Raw genomic sequence first — 17,954 nt, 5'->3', positions numbered from 1 at the left:
TTAAAACCGTCACATTTTGCCCCACCACTTTTGGAGTAGTGGTGCCATCCCTGCAGTATGTAGTAGTGCGAAACACATCAACAAAACCAAAAACACGAACACGACAAATAAAAACTAAAACGCAATTTATTTATTTTTATTAATGGTTTGAGAATCTAATAAAAGTATCAACGGGAAAACAGCATAAGATAAAGCTTCTTAATTTGTGTCTTTGAAAGTTTTGCCTCAGGCAATTGCCCTTGAGCAAATCTGAAGAGTGCTTCACACTGGTTCTCCTCAATCTATCCCTGTGCATGCATTTCCACTAGACAAATAACAGTATTTTTCCACTGGATCATAAGAAACTTAGATTAACTAGATACATTCCATACAAGATTTGACTTTTTTGACATTAGGAATTTTGTTATTACGTTGTTATTACTCCCACAGTCCTACTTACCATTACTAATCTCGACTCTTCATTCTTCCCATACAGTTTTCCCAAGTCTCAGGAACTTTGCATGTGAATAATCATGATTCACATGGTTTTTTTTTTTAGACATTTGACATGTTATATTTGACACCTTTTCCGCATGGTTTTTCCCCCCACATTTTTTCATTTTTTTCACTTTTTTTTCAGATGTGGTGCATATGTTTTAATTTTACACATGATTTTTTTTCTCGTTTATTTTCACAGGGTAATGTTTTCATCAATGGTTTTCAATGTCAGACCCTCCAGGATTTTGTGATTTTGCAATCACAGAAATGAATGCAAAATCAAATAAACTCTGCAATATTCAAAGGAGCTTGCAATTTTTCAAAATTACAGCAGATTTTCCAAACATTTGGTCCAAAACGCGTCATGTGACAACACAACACTCGTTCAGCCAAATCCCTCTTCGATTCATGTGCGTAAAACATGAGTACAGCTAAAATGTCTCATGTACATCACCGCGAGATACTGTGCAAAACAAAAAAAACGCAAAAAAAGCATAAAAAACCTCTGCAAATTGCATCACAAATTTTGAAAAAAGCAGCAGCAAAATAAGCATTTTTATCTGCAACAATCACACACACAAAAAAAACTGTGAAATCGTGTACAGACTGACATGTGGTGTGTGCATTTTTTATTTTCACATGATTTTTTTTTTTTTTTTAACCAATTCACTTACTTTATTTTTTTCCCATGGTGCATGTTCATTCATTTTTATGCGAAAATGTTCATCTTTCTCATGTAGTGCATGTGTCTATTTTTCTCATGATTCATTTCTTTTCTTGTGTTCATTTTTTTTCAAATGATGTCACGTGTGCTTACTTGAACTCACATGCGCAATATCAGGGCATCACATGTGTTCACATATTACTCACAGAATCATGTGCTTTTTCCATAAGGGTGGAAACCAAAATATCCTATAGTTCAAAAGCAGGACTTGTTCTGCTATATATATATATATATATATATATATATATATATATGTATATATGTTCTGTCAAATAATTGAATAACATTTATCTATGTCAGCAAACATGCAGAAAACAACATTTCACTTCTCCAAAATCAATTGCTCCTCGTTTATCTGTCCTGCTCTGTGAAAAATGTAGGGTGCAGCGCTGCAAGCAGACTGCATGGCTTAGCACGCTACAGCTCACAGCTTAGCACCCTTCCGCCTCCACATCACATCGTCCGCTATTCATCATCCATGACTGCAAGGGCTATAAAATCTAAGCACTTCAACTTACTTAAAGTGTTGGCTAGATTTTACACTGGACTCTTTTCAAGGGTATTCTGAATACTGTGCGTGTAGGTGTTCAGGTGTATGTTTGTACATACATGTAACTGAACAAATGGTCCAGGCATGTGTATGTGTATGTTTGCATGCAGTGCGCGTGTGAAATGTAATCCGAAATAGCACTAAATCATCTTCCTCCTGAGATCATCAACCATCTGTTATGTCAAAATGCACCATTCCTGGCTCTCAAGCTGCCAGCCGTCCGGTGCAGCCCCAACAGCTATAACTTTCCCCTCTCTGATCACATGCCCTGATGTCTCACATTGCTCTCCGCAGCATGAGTTATGGTTCTAGAGACTTAGTTAAAATCTATTAATAAACAGAACAGTCTGGTCTAAATTTAGCACAATGGAACTTCAAATTTACATCACACTCTCAAAATATATTACATTAAAGCACTCATCTGTTACATTACTGCGTCACAATTATAGGTATGAGTTGCTAGTTATTAACATTTTGTTGCAACATTGTGAGCAGATTAACGCTGACTGAAGTTTCCAGGCTTCACAGTTACAAATACCTAGAATTTTTATTTTTTTTGGATTTTTGCCTGGTGCTGCTTATTGCAAGATTGTGTTATCTTAAAAAAATTACAGATGATTTGATTTGCACTCCTTTTAACCTGGCCCCTGAGCATATTTCTGAAACAGCATACAATTTTCTGAGTTCATACAGTATACTGTACAATCTCGTGCTTGCATGTGACCAGACAGGCAAAGAAAACGTTTAATTGGAATGAGCATCAAGGTATGAGATCCAATATGATTGCAACATCATAAAAACCCAATTACCAGTTTCCCAGTGCTTTTATTGTTCTAAATATTCTCCAAATCTGATTTTGTGCATGACATGCATGAAGTCCATAGTAACCCAGGTATCTGTGGTATTGTTCACGTGTCCATAAGATAAACTGAGGAAAGGCTCTAAGAATAGTGGTGCTGACAGACGCATTTCACGTGTTTGCCTCTGTATTGGATTACAATTAAATGTACTATGACACTCAAGTAGACTGGCTCGTGACATTTTAAAAACCCCTCCCCCCAGGGCAATACTACATTGGTGTCCAAGCTGGGGAAAAAAACCTGCTGAAACTATTGCTGCACTCATAAATAAAGGGTACTGCAATGAACCATTCTTTGTCACTGGGGTGGTACAATCAAAGGTGCACTTTTTGTATTGTTAGTATACTTTACCTTGAAAAGTGCATGTAGTGTATGTTCATAGAGTTGCGCTAAAAGGAGATTACGGGCCTTTTTTTAAAAGCACATATTTATAGGTGAAATATATTAAAGTTACATGGTACCAGCCCAATGAAAAGGAATGGTCATGTTTAGTGCTCTTTTTCTGGGAGGGTGCTGCCATGCAAAATATGTAAGACTAATGACATGTACAAGAGATTTTTGTTACTAAAAGCATCATGTTTTCGGTTCCAGAAACGTTCTCAGAACAGATCATTTTTTAGTTCTTGTTTTGTTTTTGAGGGTAGTTTTCTTTATGGAAATATATATATATATATATATATATATATATATATATATATATCCTTTTCTGTACTGCTTACTCCACACAGGGTTGCAGGGGAGTCTGGAGTCTGTCCCAGGAAACTCTGAGCACAATACAGGTTGTCAATACATTGCAGGGCACACACACTTTCACACAGTATGGAAAATTTGGAAACACCAATCAGTGTACAACTGTCTTTGGACTGGGGGAGGAAACCTGAGTACCCACAGGAAACCCCTTAATATGGAGGACCAAACCTGCAGAAATATAAAAAATAAATATATATACATTTATAGGGCGCATGGTGGCTTAGTGGTTAACATATTCGACTCACACCTCCAGGGTCTGGGGTTCGATTCCCACCGTGGCCCTGTGTGTGCGGAGTTTGCATGTTCTCCCCGTGCGGCAGGGGTTTCCTCTGGGTACTCCGGTTTCCTCCCCCAGTCCAAAGACATGCTAGGTAGGCTGACTGGCAGGTCTAAAGTGTCTGTAGTGTATGAATGGGTGTGTGAGTGTGTATGTGATTGTGCCCTGTGATGGATTGGCACCCTGTCCAGGGTGTACCCCGCCTTGTGCCTGATGCTCCCTGAGATAGGCTCCAGGTTCCCCATGACCCTGAAAAGGATAAGTGGTATAGAAGATGGATGGATGGATATACATTTATAAATAGATAGATAAATAAATAAATGTAAAATAAATTTAATCCTTAATTTATTTTTCTATTACTTTTTTCCTTCATTTATTATTTTCTGTATTTATTTTTTCATTTAGTTTTATTCTTTTTAACTTTACTTGATTATTTTTTATTTATTTATTTTCCATTTATGTTTTATATTTATTTATTTATTGTTTAATTTGTTTTCATATTTATTTATTCATGTATTTATTTATACATTTATTTATTTATTTTTACTTTTTCATGTGAAATATGGAAATGAGGGAGGCGGTCCCTGTGTAGCTCCAGTGTCATTGGGTGAGAGCTCATGTATAAGCGTCAGGTCTAAGAGAATAAACAACAAGCTCATTATTAACCACACAACACAGACAGAAATGAACACTAATACATTTGAAAGTTAAAAAGGCTTTAAGGCTACTAGAAGCTGGATAGTTCTTTCACATACACCAAACAACTTTGCAATGTTTCCAGCAGTCTGAACCAGTGAGAGATAAATCTCAATAGTACTTCTCGGAAAAAAATAAGATGGACGTCCCTCTGACTTGCACAGATTTTGAATATGCAGGGAAATATTTTGCAGAGAGCCTAACAATTCAGGCTATACTTCAACATTCATATGGACATACAGCTCTCCTAAAACATCAGTAAACACCTCTACTCTAAATCACATAGTCATTTGATCCGTGGTTCAAGTTGCGCAACTCTCTTGATATTTGTGAAGCGTCCACCATAGTTTACGCGAGAGGTACGACCTGACGTCACTCCAAAACAAGTGAAGAGTAATCGAGCACAAACTTCAATCTATGATGAACCAATGGTAAGTGAGACCAACTCACCTAATTATCATACAAGACAGAAATGTAAGAATAAATTCAAAAATAAATAACAAATGAAATAAATAAATGTATAAATAAATAAATAAATAAATAAATAAAAAGTTATAAAGAATATAACTAAATTAAAAAATAAATACAGAAAATAATAAATGAAGGAAAAAAGAAATACAAAAATAAATTTAGGATTAAATTTAATTAAAAATGATTTATATTTGTTTCTATCAAGTCATTTATTCCTGTATTTATTTTCATATTACCTTTATTTATCTATCCACTTATTTTTTATTTTTATTTATTTATTATTTTATTTCTGCAGGTTTGGTCCTCCATACCTCAAGCATGGGGAGAACATGCAAACTCCATGCGAGGCAAAGTGCTAACCACTAAACCACCATGCCCCTGGAAATTATATATATATCCAGGGGCAAAATTCTTTGTAATAAAATATCTAACTTTCATTGCACATTACTGTCCAAATAATGTTCCCCTAACACTCCCATTACCTTTAATATAATTTGAACCTCTCTAGAACCTCACATTTGTTCAGAGAACATTGCCCCAACATTGGGGGAACATTCTATGAACCATCTCTATGCAAACCTGTTATTCTACTGTAATTAGTGTGTAGAGGTATTCTGTACTCTGAACATTTTGTATGCAAAAAAAATAATAAAACCTTAAAGTGGTGAAATTTATGAACTTCCCAAGTTTGTATTTACAGAAATATAGACAAATATATGCAAATTTTCTCTTATGCAGCCATGAAAGAATGTTACGGGAACATTCCTCTAAGGTTAGTTTGTAGCTACAAAAAAAAAAACCTAAAGACAACCTTTGGTGAATGTTGTTACTCCATTGGCATATAACCATAAGACAATGTGGTGTTCTCAGAATGTTTTGGGAAAAGTGCTCACTTTGATCATCAAACCAGAAAGTTCCGAGAACGTTATGAAAGGGTTCCCTTTGCTTACGAGTCCTACGCGTTGATTTGTGCGAGTTATGAATATACAGTCGTGAGTCCGAGTCTTGACGTGTCCGGTAAGGATTAGTCGGGGGGGGGGGGGCGGGGTTGGGACTGGGAGCGCATGGATGAACGGGCTCAGGAGCGAGAGCACTGCGGAGGACATGAGCAGCTAGTGGGGGAAAAGAGCACCGACTGCAATGCAAACAAAAACAGCAAGCAACTTGGACAACATCGGGGGGATATCATGAACGAAACATCTGTGCTGTTTGGGGAAAATGGAGAAGTTTGACATTGCGCTTTGTACGCATTATATGGAAAGATAACGAATTTTCATAAGAAGAATTATAAAGCAAGGCAGTTGAAGTCTGCGCAACGAATGACACACACACACACACACACACACACACACACACACACTGACTCACTGAAAGGTGACAAACGAGCTCACTTTGGTATGGAGATACGGGCTTGCCAGAATGGAGTCTGATCTCGGTGATGCCGCAAACGTGTGGAATAACGCGTCATTGGGACTGCACAGCGAGCTCCGCTCCCACACGTCGCCCAACAGCTCCAACTCGAGCTCAGCCCCCGGACCTGGCAGCGCACACTTCAGCCTCGGTCGGGCGCTGCCTGTGGGCATGGTTCTGGGCGCTTTTATAGTGTTCGCAATCGTAGGCAACATCCTGGTGATCCTCTCCGTGGTGTGCAACAGGCACCTGCGCATTCCAACTAACTACTTCATAATCAACCTGGCCATTGCGGATCTGTTGCTTGGCACCACTGTGCTCCCGGTGTCCGCCACGCTGGAGATTCTGAACTACTGGGTCTTCGGGAGGATTTTCTGTGACATCTGGGCTGCCGTAGATGTCCTGTGTTGCACAGCGTCCATCATGAGCTTATGCGTAATATCCATCGACAGATACATCGGAGTACGTTACCCTTTGCAGTACCCGAGTATTGTGACAGAGAAAAGAGCGCTCCTGGCCATGCTGGGAGTTTGGGTACTTGCTCTGATTATATCCATCGGACCCTTGCTTGGCTGGAAAGAGCCGCCTTCTGAGGATGAAACCGTTTGTCCTATAACAGAGGAGCCGTTTTATGCGCTTTTTTCGTCTCTTGGCTCTTTTTACATTCCCCTAGCTGTGATTTTGGCCATGTACTGCCGCGTTTACATCGTCGCCAAAAGGACCACTAAGAATCTCGAAGCTGGAGTGATGAAGGAGCGCAATGACTCCAGTGAGCTCACACTGCGAGTGCATTACAAAGGCTCTCACATCCAGGACGACTGCAGCAGCGGCACGGGCAAGGGCCAAATGAGGAGCTCGCTCACTGTGAAATTACTGAAGTTTTCTAGAGAAAAGAAAGCTGCCAAAACTCTTGGCGTTGTAGTAGGCATGTTCATCCTGTGCTGGTTACCGTTTTTCCTCGTACTGCCCATCGGTAGGTGCTTCATAATCCAGCTCCAAACTCCAAAACAGCCTTTCCTTTACTCTTCTATTATTTTATTTGTTTGTTTGTTTGTTTGTTTTATGTCTTTGCACTTTTCCTTGCTCTTGACTAAACCTACTGAGCTTGCTATCTTGCTGACATTTTTAAAGAGGAACTGCATGTTGATTTCAAACATGAGGTATAAAATAAGCCACAGGTCCCCTGGAGTACCAAATACCCTGCACAATTTAGTGCTCACAACACACCAGTTTCAAATAAACAGCTCATTAACAGCCATTTCTGGGTTTCAGTGGACTATAAAATAGTAAAATATGCAAGATATGAGGTACTTTAGGACCAGAATCTGGAACGAGTGGTTTAAGCTTTTGGTTTTTCCTAATTCAGTAAACGTGCTATAAAAATTTGTCCTTTATAGCAGGAATCCAGGCCCAAAGTTCAGCACAGTTCTGTGATTTCCTAGTTTAAATACATCAAATTTACCATTTAATAATCAGCTTTGGTACAATATCAGAAATAAATGTACCAAGCTGTACTTTTCTTGTTGCTGGGGTGGTGCCATTAAGGGTACATCTTTTGTACCCTTTAGTACCTTTTAATGTCTTATATGCTTTCAAAGCTATATGTGCTGTACCTTTAGCTAGCTTTTAAAATAAAGATTTAAAGGTACAGCAGTTCCCCTTAAGGTCCAATTATGTACAAAAGGTATCTTTACAGGTACACTACATTCATGTTTCCAGGTAAAATACTTGTTACATACGAAAGGTAGAAAACATGTCCCCTTGATGGTACCACAGTGACAACTAGGAAAAGTACAGTATATTTCTGAGTGTGTAGGTGTGTTACAGCAAACAGCAAATCAGCAACCTGCAGTGGACTCCAAGGCTACTGCAGTTGATGGCATCTGGTTTCTACTACATGATCAGGGATGGGAGGGTTACTTTAAAAATGTAGTCCATTAGGGTTACAAATTACTCATGAAAAATGTCATCAGTACCTTAATCCAAGTATCGAATATGAAAGTAATGTAATCCGATTACTTTTGGATTACTTCAAGGTCACATATGTAAATAAAGTCAAGAGAAAAGCAATATGATCTAACATAGTTGTATTATATATTGCTTATTTTAGAGCTTAAAACATGATTGGATTTGTTTTAATAAATAAAATAAATAAATAAATAAAAGATCACTGTCCCTGATGTGGGTAACAATACATCACAAAAGCTATTTTTTATTCCAAAAAGACGACACCTTTTTTTGGATAGCTTTTTGAATAGCATTCAAAACAATGTACTATGAACGCAGACTTTAATACACTGAAAAAGAGTCACTATTAGCATCACATAAACATATATAAATAAAATTGGTTTCACTCGGCCCTCGTTTTACATTTTTTCCTACATTCTTTTGATTGTACATGGAATAAGATAAAATATCAGATGCCCACGAGTGTACCTTCTGCCATCATTTACACATTTGAATGGGCCTGTAATACGAAGCAATGCGATAACATGAAATTGAAAATGATCCTATATGGCCATGGGCATTGTTTCGACTCAGGACAGCTAATGTAGGCTAATGGTTGAGAGGCAGGAATTTGGCCAATAGTTGTAAGCCTTTTATAATCGACCAATTAGTGTGTGAAAAGGCGGGAATTACAGAGAGGGGTTAAAGCAATGCAAATATGTGCACACATTGCAGTATTAGACCATATGCGCATCATAATGAAACTAAAGCCAAATCCCAGACATTTTCTCAAATTTAGACGCTTTTTTTAGAGGACATGTCCAGGAAAAAGAGGCTGCATGGTCACCCTAACAAAAGCATTCCAGAGAACAATATGTGTTCATTTCTACCAAATTAACTTTGCGCTAAATTTGTTTGTGCATGCACCAGGAGGTTGCTCATGTGGCACGAGAGAACCAGAGCTATATCAAGCAGCTGTGTATATTGTGTTATGTCAAACAATTCATTTCTTTGGGTTTAAATGAAAATTTTGCTCATCCTGATAGCATTCCCATTTGTTACAAAATGCACCTGTAATGTGATTACTTTGTTTTTTGACGTAACTGTAACGGATTACAGTTACCAGTTTTTTTCCAGGCTCAGTTACCAGGCTCCCAGAGCCTGTACATGATACAGTATATCATGATATAGAGTTACTTTCCATGTTTTGTACAGTGAAGCAAGAGTAATAATTTAACATGATACACACAAAATCCATTTATACAGCACAGACTATTCATTATATTTATTTTTGTGAGTATATAATAATATATATTATATAAGTAGTTGATAGTGGTAGACATGAAGGTGATAAAAATTGGAATAGGCAAAGAAATAATGACTGGATTTCCAGGTATTTGTACTTCATTCATCGAGAATGCAGTTCAACAGCCAGTAAAAACACACTGAGTAATGTTATTAGTCTTGGCCAGAATGGTGACGGAAACTAGTGATCTGTAGCAATATTATGATCCAGAAAGGCCATTATGTGTGGAGGTTTTTTTTTCTTGGTTCATCTTGATATAATCCTTTTCAAAATATGCAGTATTATGATCGCTGTTAGCACAATTAATGGGTTACTCACAGAAAGAAAAATATAAATGATTTATAAAAATTTAGAAACGGTGGAAATGATACAATTATATATAAATGCAGGGGGGTGCCAGTATATATTTTGCAGTTTTCACCACCCCGGACAATTCTTTCCCTACATTTCTTCAGTGTCCGGTGTCTACACAGGGCCCTCAGAATCATCCCCACTCTCACCTTCTTTATAGAATCCCTGTATACATAGGTCAAAGATGATAATGTTTTTTGTTTGTGTTTGTGCAGATTAATAATTTTATGGATCAGATCATTACTAATATGTATAAGTATTACACCCTTCACCCTTACTACCCATAATTCTCTGTTGACTCAAAGGTATTTACCAGAAAAATTAAATATTAAAGGATAAACAATTATTAATTAAAATTTATCACTATAAAAATCCTCATCTTGTCCCCGTTGTGAGGTTTGCTGAGGTGAAATAATGGTGTGCAATAGAAAACGCAAACCTTCAAAAAATAGAATGTGTTCAGTGTTGCAATTTTTATTGGCCATAGTACACTGTTAACAAAAATATTCCATCAGGCACCTTTAAGGGTTCTTTAGTTTGTATCTCTATGTAGAACAGAGGAGTTTCCTTTCACAGAGAATTTAAGAATGTTTATCTTTCAAATTAATACATTTGAGGAACCCTTTTTTCAAAAGAGTGTGACTTCAGCATTTATTTTAACTTTTTAAGTGTTCAAGTAGTGGACCAAACAGAAGAAATGCTGTAGCAAAGCCATTTAATGTATGGACGTTAAAACTGGCCAAAGTTCAGCAACTCCAGTTTTCTAAACATGAGCTTCAGTAGCAGATCCTCTATTGCAGCTTATCCAATCAAACACATTTATAAGTCAAGTCAAGTAGCTTTATTGTTATTTCAACCATATATAGCTAGGACAGTATGTAATGAAATGAAGCATCGTTCCCCCAGGACCATGGTAGTACATAAAACAACACAGGTATGAGCGTAGATTTCGTTTGAACATTGCTGGGGTTGAAATGCGAATGGGTATGCTTCCCGATATTTTTTATTAAATTTAAAAAATAAATAAATTGGGAAAAAACAGCTTTGTTATATCTACAGTGTCATTACATAATTATCCTGTGCTTATCTATCTTTCTATCTATCTACCCATTTGTCCATCCATCTATCTGTCTAATCAATCTATATATCGTCCACAAGCATTTATGTTCAAATGATTGCTTCATTAAAACAAATTACACAGGGCATAATAACAGTCCAAATGAATGCACACTGTAACTGATTAAAACTTATGCACATCATTTAGTGTCAACAACCTTGTTGTTGATAATACTGGAAACCATTACAATAAAATTTTGCTAACATCACAGGGCAGTTTTTCGCTAACATATTGATCGTTATGGCTAAATTGCAATGAATTAGCTAGCTAACTGCAATATATATGGAGTCTTGTTAGCTAGAATTGCTTGTTCTAATTACTGGGGGTTCCCCCTCCCACCAGAAATGAGGCCCCTGTACTACAAGAGACTACACAAAACTAAATAAGACCTACACATTTCTACATAAAGTGCACATGCAAACATGTGCAAACAGCACAAGACAGTACAGCAACTACTAAAGCAGGACAATGAGCACAGTAGGAGACAGTGTAGCGCCAGTCAGTACACAGTTCTAGTGTGGACGTGTCAGATTTAACATGTAGTGCAAAAGATTACCATTATAATAAAAATGCTGTGAATGCAAACATAACATACTATGACATAATATTCAACATATAAGCTTATATCATATATGGACATAGCAGTTATTGCGGTAGCAGCCAGGTAGAGAGTGTAGTAGTGACAAGAAATTAAATGCGATATTTTTATAAATACAGTAGCAGCAAAAATGCAGGCAGTCAATATAGAAGTGTGTAAAAACTGTAAGGGGAGTGGGATGATGTGCAGTTGAGAACGAGTGTGTTTGTGTGTGTTGTCAGTTCAGTCTCTGAGTATTGAGGAGTCTGATGGTTTGAGGGAAGAAACTGTTACACAGTTACACATGTTTCGGTACCTTTTGCCAGACGGCATAAATCATTGAGCTTATGGAAGCTCATCAGACCAGAGTCTAGCTATAGGGCTAGAGACATTAAGTCAGAATTGGGGAAAATTTGGGGATTTTCATTGTATTTACCCTCTCTGGTCTGATTAGTGAATTTGTAACATGTCTTGAACAATGATGAGGAGAACAGAATGGTTTAAGATGTATGTGTTTATTTTCTGTGGTAAAGTTAAAACCAGATGTACACTACCAGTCAAAAGTTTGGAGACACCTGACTGAAATGTTTCTCATGATCTTAAAAATCTTTTGATCTGAAGGAGTATGAGTAAATGTTTGAAATCGGTGTTGTAGACAAAAATATAATTGTGCAAACATATTAATTTCTTTCATTAGAAAACTAACATTTTATTTACAAATATATAATATTTTAAATGGGTGACTTGGAGGGAAATATTCCGAAAAGCAGACAATAAGTGTCCATCATGGGTGGGAACTCCTTTAATACTGGTTTAAAAGCATCTCAGGATGATTCCTCAAGAAATTGGTTGAGAAAATGCCAAGAATACATTTCTGGAAATTCTAGGCAAAAAGGGGGTCTACTTTGAAGATGCTAAAATACTAAATTATTTTGAATTATTTAGGATTTTTTTTTTTATCACAACGTAATTCCCATAGTTCCATTTGTGTTCTTCCACAGTTTTGATGACTTTATTATTATTATTCTAAAATGTGGAAAAATAATAATAAAAATAAAGTATGAGTGTGTCTAAAACTTTTGACTGGTAGTATATTTGTTTAGAGTTTGCAAAGTGCCACTGTGAAACAAAGCATGACCACAGTTTTTTATAGGCATGAACTAATCACTAATGAAATTGGACCTGCTCACACTTTAGTTGAATACCCCTGCTTTATCCTACGTATAGTAGTACTTATTAGTACTCATCAAGGCTTTATATAGGACAACAATATATATATATATATATATATATATATATATATATATATATATATATATATATCCCTCATTTTTCCATCTGTCTACATTGTTTAATCTGCCCAGGATTAATTGGTTTGTTGCTGAATTGGTCAAGTACAATCAATTGGTCAAGCCTTGAATCTTGTTGAGGTCTCATAAAGGAATGTAGAGGAAATGCCAATGTCTTTCGAAGGGCTCTCTAATTCCCAGGATTTTCCTCTTTGTGAGCAGCTAGGAGAGGGCCGAGGTGTGGGAATAAAGATGAGGTAGCGTTCCCATCACATATACACCCAAACAGGTCAGGCATGAAGCATCTGCTTTTATTTTTATGATTGAAATTCTCTGCTCTCCTATAGCTGGCCACTTCGCACTATGGGTCATCTGTGTTTGTCCTGCAGGGACGATTTTGGAAGAAACATTTTCAATGTGATCTATGGGAATCTTCCTTCTGTGTGCCCTTTGTCTTCATATGCCATGCTAATATCATTTAGAAGTCTGAACATGGTTACTTATTGTAGAGAGATTACACAAGGGGGCAATAAAACACTGTACTTCAAGTCTGTTTAAGGTCCTGTGCATAAGTTATAGTCCTGGTGGCTACTGTAGGATTTCTGATAAACACTATTTACCAAATGTGTCCTCCATAGTACCCTGCCTTGTGCAGTGAATGAGCAGCATGAAAAATTATCCTTAAACACATGTAGTAATACTATGTTTCTATTTTCACATATTCCATATACAGTGGAAATAAAGAAGTAAAGTCTAGCATTTTATAATCTTGTTACATCCCAAAGTGAATATGGAGAAAATCACATTTAAAGATTTAATTCCCATTCCACGCCTTAAATCTATATTTATAACCACATCTGCTTATGGAAAAACAGCATTACTGCTAAATTTGAAATGATAATTTTTAACAACTCACTAACCACTTGATTAGGAATAATAGTACAATGGCCACACTGGTTTGAGCTGACAGGAAGGCTATGATAATTCAAATAACCATTCTTGATAACTGTGGTGAGCAGAAAAGCACACACAGAACACACAACATGCCAAACCATGAGGCAGATGTGCAAAAACAGCAGAAGACCACACCAGGTTCCATTCCTGTCAGCCAAGAACAAAAATCTGAGGCTACAGCAGGCACTGACTCACTGACAGTGAACAGTTGACAATTGCCTGGTCTTTTTCATTGATCATTTCATTGGTCATTCTTCAACTTGTCTAAAGGTTCGACTTGTTGTTCATTCTGAGATCCTTTTTTGCTCACCATGGTTGTAAAGAGTGGTTATTTGAGTTAATGTAGCGTTCCCGTCAGCTTGAGCCAATTTGGCCTTGTTCCTCTGACCTCTGACATTTCCTACAGCAGAATCCCCAGAAGTCCACAGTTTCTAAAATACTTAAACCAGCCCATGTGCCACCAACAACCATGCCATGGTCAAAGACAATTGAGATCACATTTTTCCCCATTCTGATGTTTAATGTGAACATTAACTGAAGCTCATGACATAATTTTATGACGTGTCTGCATGATTTTATGCATTGTGTTGTAGCCACGTGATTGGCTGATTGAATAATTCCATGCCTGTTCTTGTGTACAAATGTACCTAAAAGTAGCCTGTGAATGTGTATGTTGAATGCAAGATGCCTCCAACTCCACAAACCCCACCCTACTGCAGTAAAATTGCTGCTACTGCTCCTTGTTTTGAAGCATGCTGCTACCCAACCTCCACCGATGACTTACTAATCAATTGTCACATTGGAAAAGAAGCTCTGATCTCTGTTCATGCTAACATTGTTGAGGAAATAGTATGTTTAGTATATACTATTAGTATAGTTTGTAAGCAGTCTTCTCAGTTTTGATGAAGATGTGACAGTACAGGTGCAGCAGTGGCATTTTGATAGCTGATCACTGATTATATGAATATTAATTTTAGTAATGATGTGTCAATTTTGTTCAAAATCTAAATTTTCTGTATTCTTGGCAGACCACCACTCCATTAAGCTTGAATATTAACTTCATTATCACCTCTTCTAACAAAGTTCTAACATACTTTATAAAACTTTTTAAAATAAATAAATAAATAAATATAAAGAAAGAAAGAAAGAAAGAAAGAAAAAGAAAAAAAAAGAAATTGAAAATGCATGTATATTTACAATTACTGATAATATATGCCCCAAATATGAAAAGACCTATGCTGTTTGGTGACCTTCCATAGTACTTTGGGTGGAATACTTTGTTAATAGTGTTTTGGATATGAAAGATCTCTGTCCATGTAGCAGAGTATTAAGCATAAGTTAGAGAAGGATAAGGATGCTTGATTTAATTGAATACTGCCCTTGAGTTAATGGGAGTATTTGCTGCCCCAGATGTGTGTTTAATTGATGTGTTATAAGGAACCTACTTATAATTCAGCTTTACAGATTAGGGAAGAAACCCCCCTGAACTCACTAATCTGTCTGAGCACTTAAAGTGCTTACTTGTCGTGTAGGATAGCATTGTTGTACGACAGAGAAATGTGACAGAAATGTGTTTTATCACAAATTAACACATATGGCAGGTGAATCTGTCAAGTGGAAAGGCTCCTTTTAGTCCATCAGTTTTTTATTTATTTATTATATTATCTTACTAAAACAACACAGCTAGAATGAAGGCCATAAAAGGATACAGGAAGCACAACATCTCAAAAAGAATTCCTGTGGGACAAGTTAGATAGTGAATGGAGTTGAGAGGCAATAGGGAGATGTTTGGAAATGCCCAACGGATTTTCATGACCTTTTTAAATCTCAATATCTGAAAAGGAGGTATGTAGACCAGAAATATGAAAGTGTTCTCAGTTTCTGGAAAATCTGCTGGTGTTCATACATATAGCTTTTAAAAGAGTGTGCTGATATTTCTATTCATTTTAAAACTGTAATAATAGAATGAGACATGTTAAAATGAAGGGAAATCTGTTACACAAAACAAAGTTTAAGTCATAAAAATGACCAAAAAATGATATACATACTCATTGGCGACTTCACTAGGAAGAATGCTACAATGGTCTGGTTAATAGACTGGTTCGAGCTGATAGGAAGACTATGGTAACATAAATAACCACTCTTTATAACAGTAGGGAGTAGAAAAACACACAGGCTATTGCAGGCACAGGCTCACTGAAACTGGACAAAACTTTCCATTCTTCAACTGTCCAGTTGTCCAAAGGTTTGATGTAGCAGAGATCCTTTTCTGTTCATGGTTGTAAAGAGTGGTTATTTGAGTTACTGTAGGCTTCCTGCCAGCTCGAACGAGTTTGACCATGTTACTCTGTCCTCTCACATCAACAAGACATTTCCAACCACAGAGTCCCAGCAGATCAACAGTTTCTGAAATATTTAAACTAGCCTATAGGGCAACAACAACCATGATGATTGGCTTATTGAATAATTGCATGAATGAGTATGTGTACAGTTGTTCCTAATAAAGTGGCTGGTGATTGTATGTGCTGAATGCACTGCAGCTCCAACTCCACAAACCCCACCTTACTGCAGGAAAATTCCACCTGTGACATACTAATCAATTGTCACATCGGAAAAGGAGTGTCAGTGTGTAAAAGTTTGTTGCCTTCTTGTCTAACTTCATAATCAGTTATTGTTGATTAATGGACAGTTTAGAACAAGACATGTTAAAATGGTTATAATGATTTTCTTGGCTGGCAGTGGTGAAACAATGCTCTACTCTGCAAAATGTGTATGATATGTGATCATTTGTTCAGTTTTGTCCTTTAGCTGAACCATGCCATCTATTGGTGCAAGAGAAAAATGATCAAGGTTTTAAAGGGCTGTGTTTTACTTTACTGAATTAACTTGTATTTTTAGGTGCCTTCAATACCAACCTGCGTCCTCCAGAGACATTTTTCAAGGTGATCTTCTGGCTCGGCTACTTCAACAGCTGCCTGAACCCCATCATCTACCCATGCACCAGCCGTGAGTTTAAACAGGGATTTATCCGCATCCTGCGCTGTCAGTGTCAGCAGAGGAAGGGCTGGAGACCCTACAACTACCGATCCCACATGGGTCCCACCAACCAGATCTACATGGACAACAGTTCAGTTTGCATGAACGGCAGTCACGCTTCTTCCAGCCCTCGGCTCTTCAGCAGAGGCACTGGCTCTCATACAGCATCGGGCCTCTTACCAGGCTGGAGTTCCTCCTCCACCTCTTTGTCTAGCAGTTCCTTCCCTAGGAAGTTCATTGCTAGCCCTGGACCAGTGTGTGAGAATTTAGACAAATCCAGCAGGATGACTCTTCTTATTCCTGATGGGGCTCCATTGAAAAAGCCCCAGCATGCCAATGGGCAGAACGCTAAAGAAGAAGTAGAACCAGAGACAAATTGCAGACTCACGCCTGAAATTAAACTGTAATTGGGTACATGACATCTAGTTTTCACACTAGTGCTCCCTCTTTGTTCCTTCTTTTTGTTTATATTGTGTACATTTGACATTCTTGTTGTAATTTTATATTCTGCATGTCATTACGAAGTTGCTCACATCAGTGGCTATTGGTAGAATTAAGAGTGAATATTTGTGCATTTTACTTATCTTGGGTTTTACCACATACACTCTGTCTATTTGTGTTGTGAAATTATTATTAAACATTTTTAAAATTAAAAGTCAAGCCCCTTTGTATATAATAATAATAATAATAATAATAATAATAATAATAATAATAATAATCTCTATTTGTATGGAATATTTTTTGTTCAAAAGTGCTGTACATATTAAAGATAAGCATGTTGTAATTCAGTCTGGTTTCAAGAAGCATAGTAGTACAGAATTTAGCTCTTGCTAATGTGGTCAATGACTTGCTGCTTGCCTCAGATAGTGGATATTCTTTAATTTTGGGTACTGTTGGAATGCAGTATTTGACAGCATTTACAAGGGATGCATCGACACTGATACTGGTATTGGGTATTGGTATTGGGTATATTATTTCATCAATAATGCTGGCAAGCAAAGCAAAGCAGACTGCAGACGGTGCTCTGTGAAAGTAATCAAGAGGAAGATACTATAGCATCTTTCTATAATACAAGTAACCTAATAAAACATCTTAAACAAAAAACTCAAAAAATGAGAAGTTCATCGCTAGCAGCACAGTGTAGCAATCAATGCTGGCTAGG

General features: G+C 37.1%; 1 protein-coding gene across 1 annotated transcript; it reads left to right on the top strand.

Annotated features, from left to right (window-relative positions):
* The first annotated feature begins 5,880 nt into the window (after nucleotides 1-5,880).
* adra1ba (adrenoceptor alpha 1Ba) lies at nucleotides 5,881-17,382 on the top strand. Its single transcript, XM_053649573.1, has 2 exons — nucleotides 5,881-7,188; nucleotides 16,655-17,382. Exons 1-2 carry the CDS (start codon nucleotides 6,225-6,227, stop codon nucleotides 17,197-17,199), a joined length of 1,509 nt encoding a protein of 502 aa, XP_053505548.1. The 5' UTR covers nucleotides 5,881-6,224; the 3' UTR covers nucleotides 17,200-17,382.
* Nucleotides 17,383-17,954: the final 572 nt, after the last annotated feature.

This window comes from Ictalurus furcatus, chromosome 18, assembly GCF_023375685.1.
Source record: "Ictalurus furcatus strain D&B chromosome 18, Billie_1.0, whole genome shotgun sequence".
Lineage (NCBI taxonomy): Eukaryota > Metazoa > Chordata > Actinopteri > Siluriformes > Ictaluridae > Ictalurus > Ictalurus furcatus.
This window is presented reverse-complemented; position numbering and strand designations above follow the sequence as displayed.

Coding starts and splice junctions, on each gene's coding strand:
- adra1ba (XM_053649573.1), top strand. CDS start 6,225: ATGGAGTCTGATCTCGGTGATGCCGCAAACGTGTGGAATAACGCGTCA. Junction 7,189..16,654: donor TTTCCTCGTACTGCCCATCG/GTAGGTGCTTCA, acceptor TTGTATTTTTAG/GTGCCTTCAATACCAACCTG.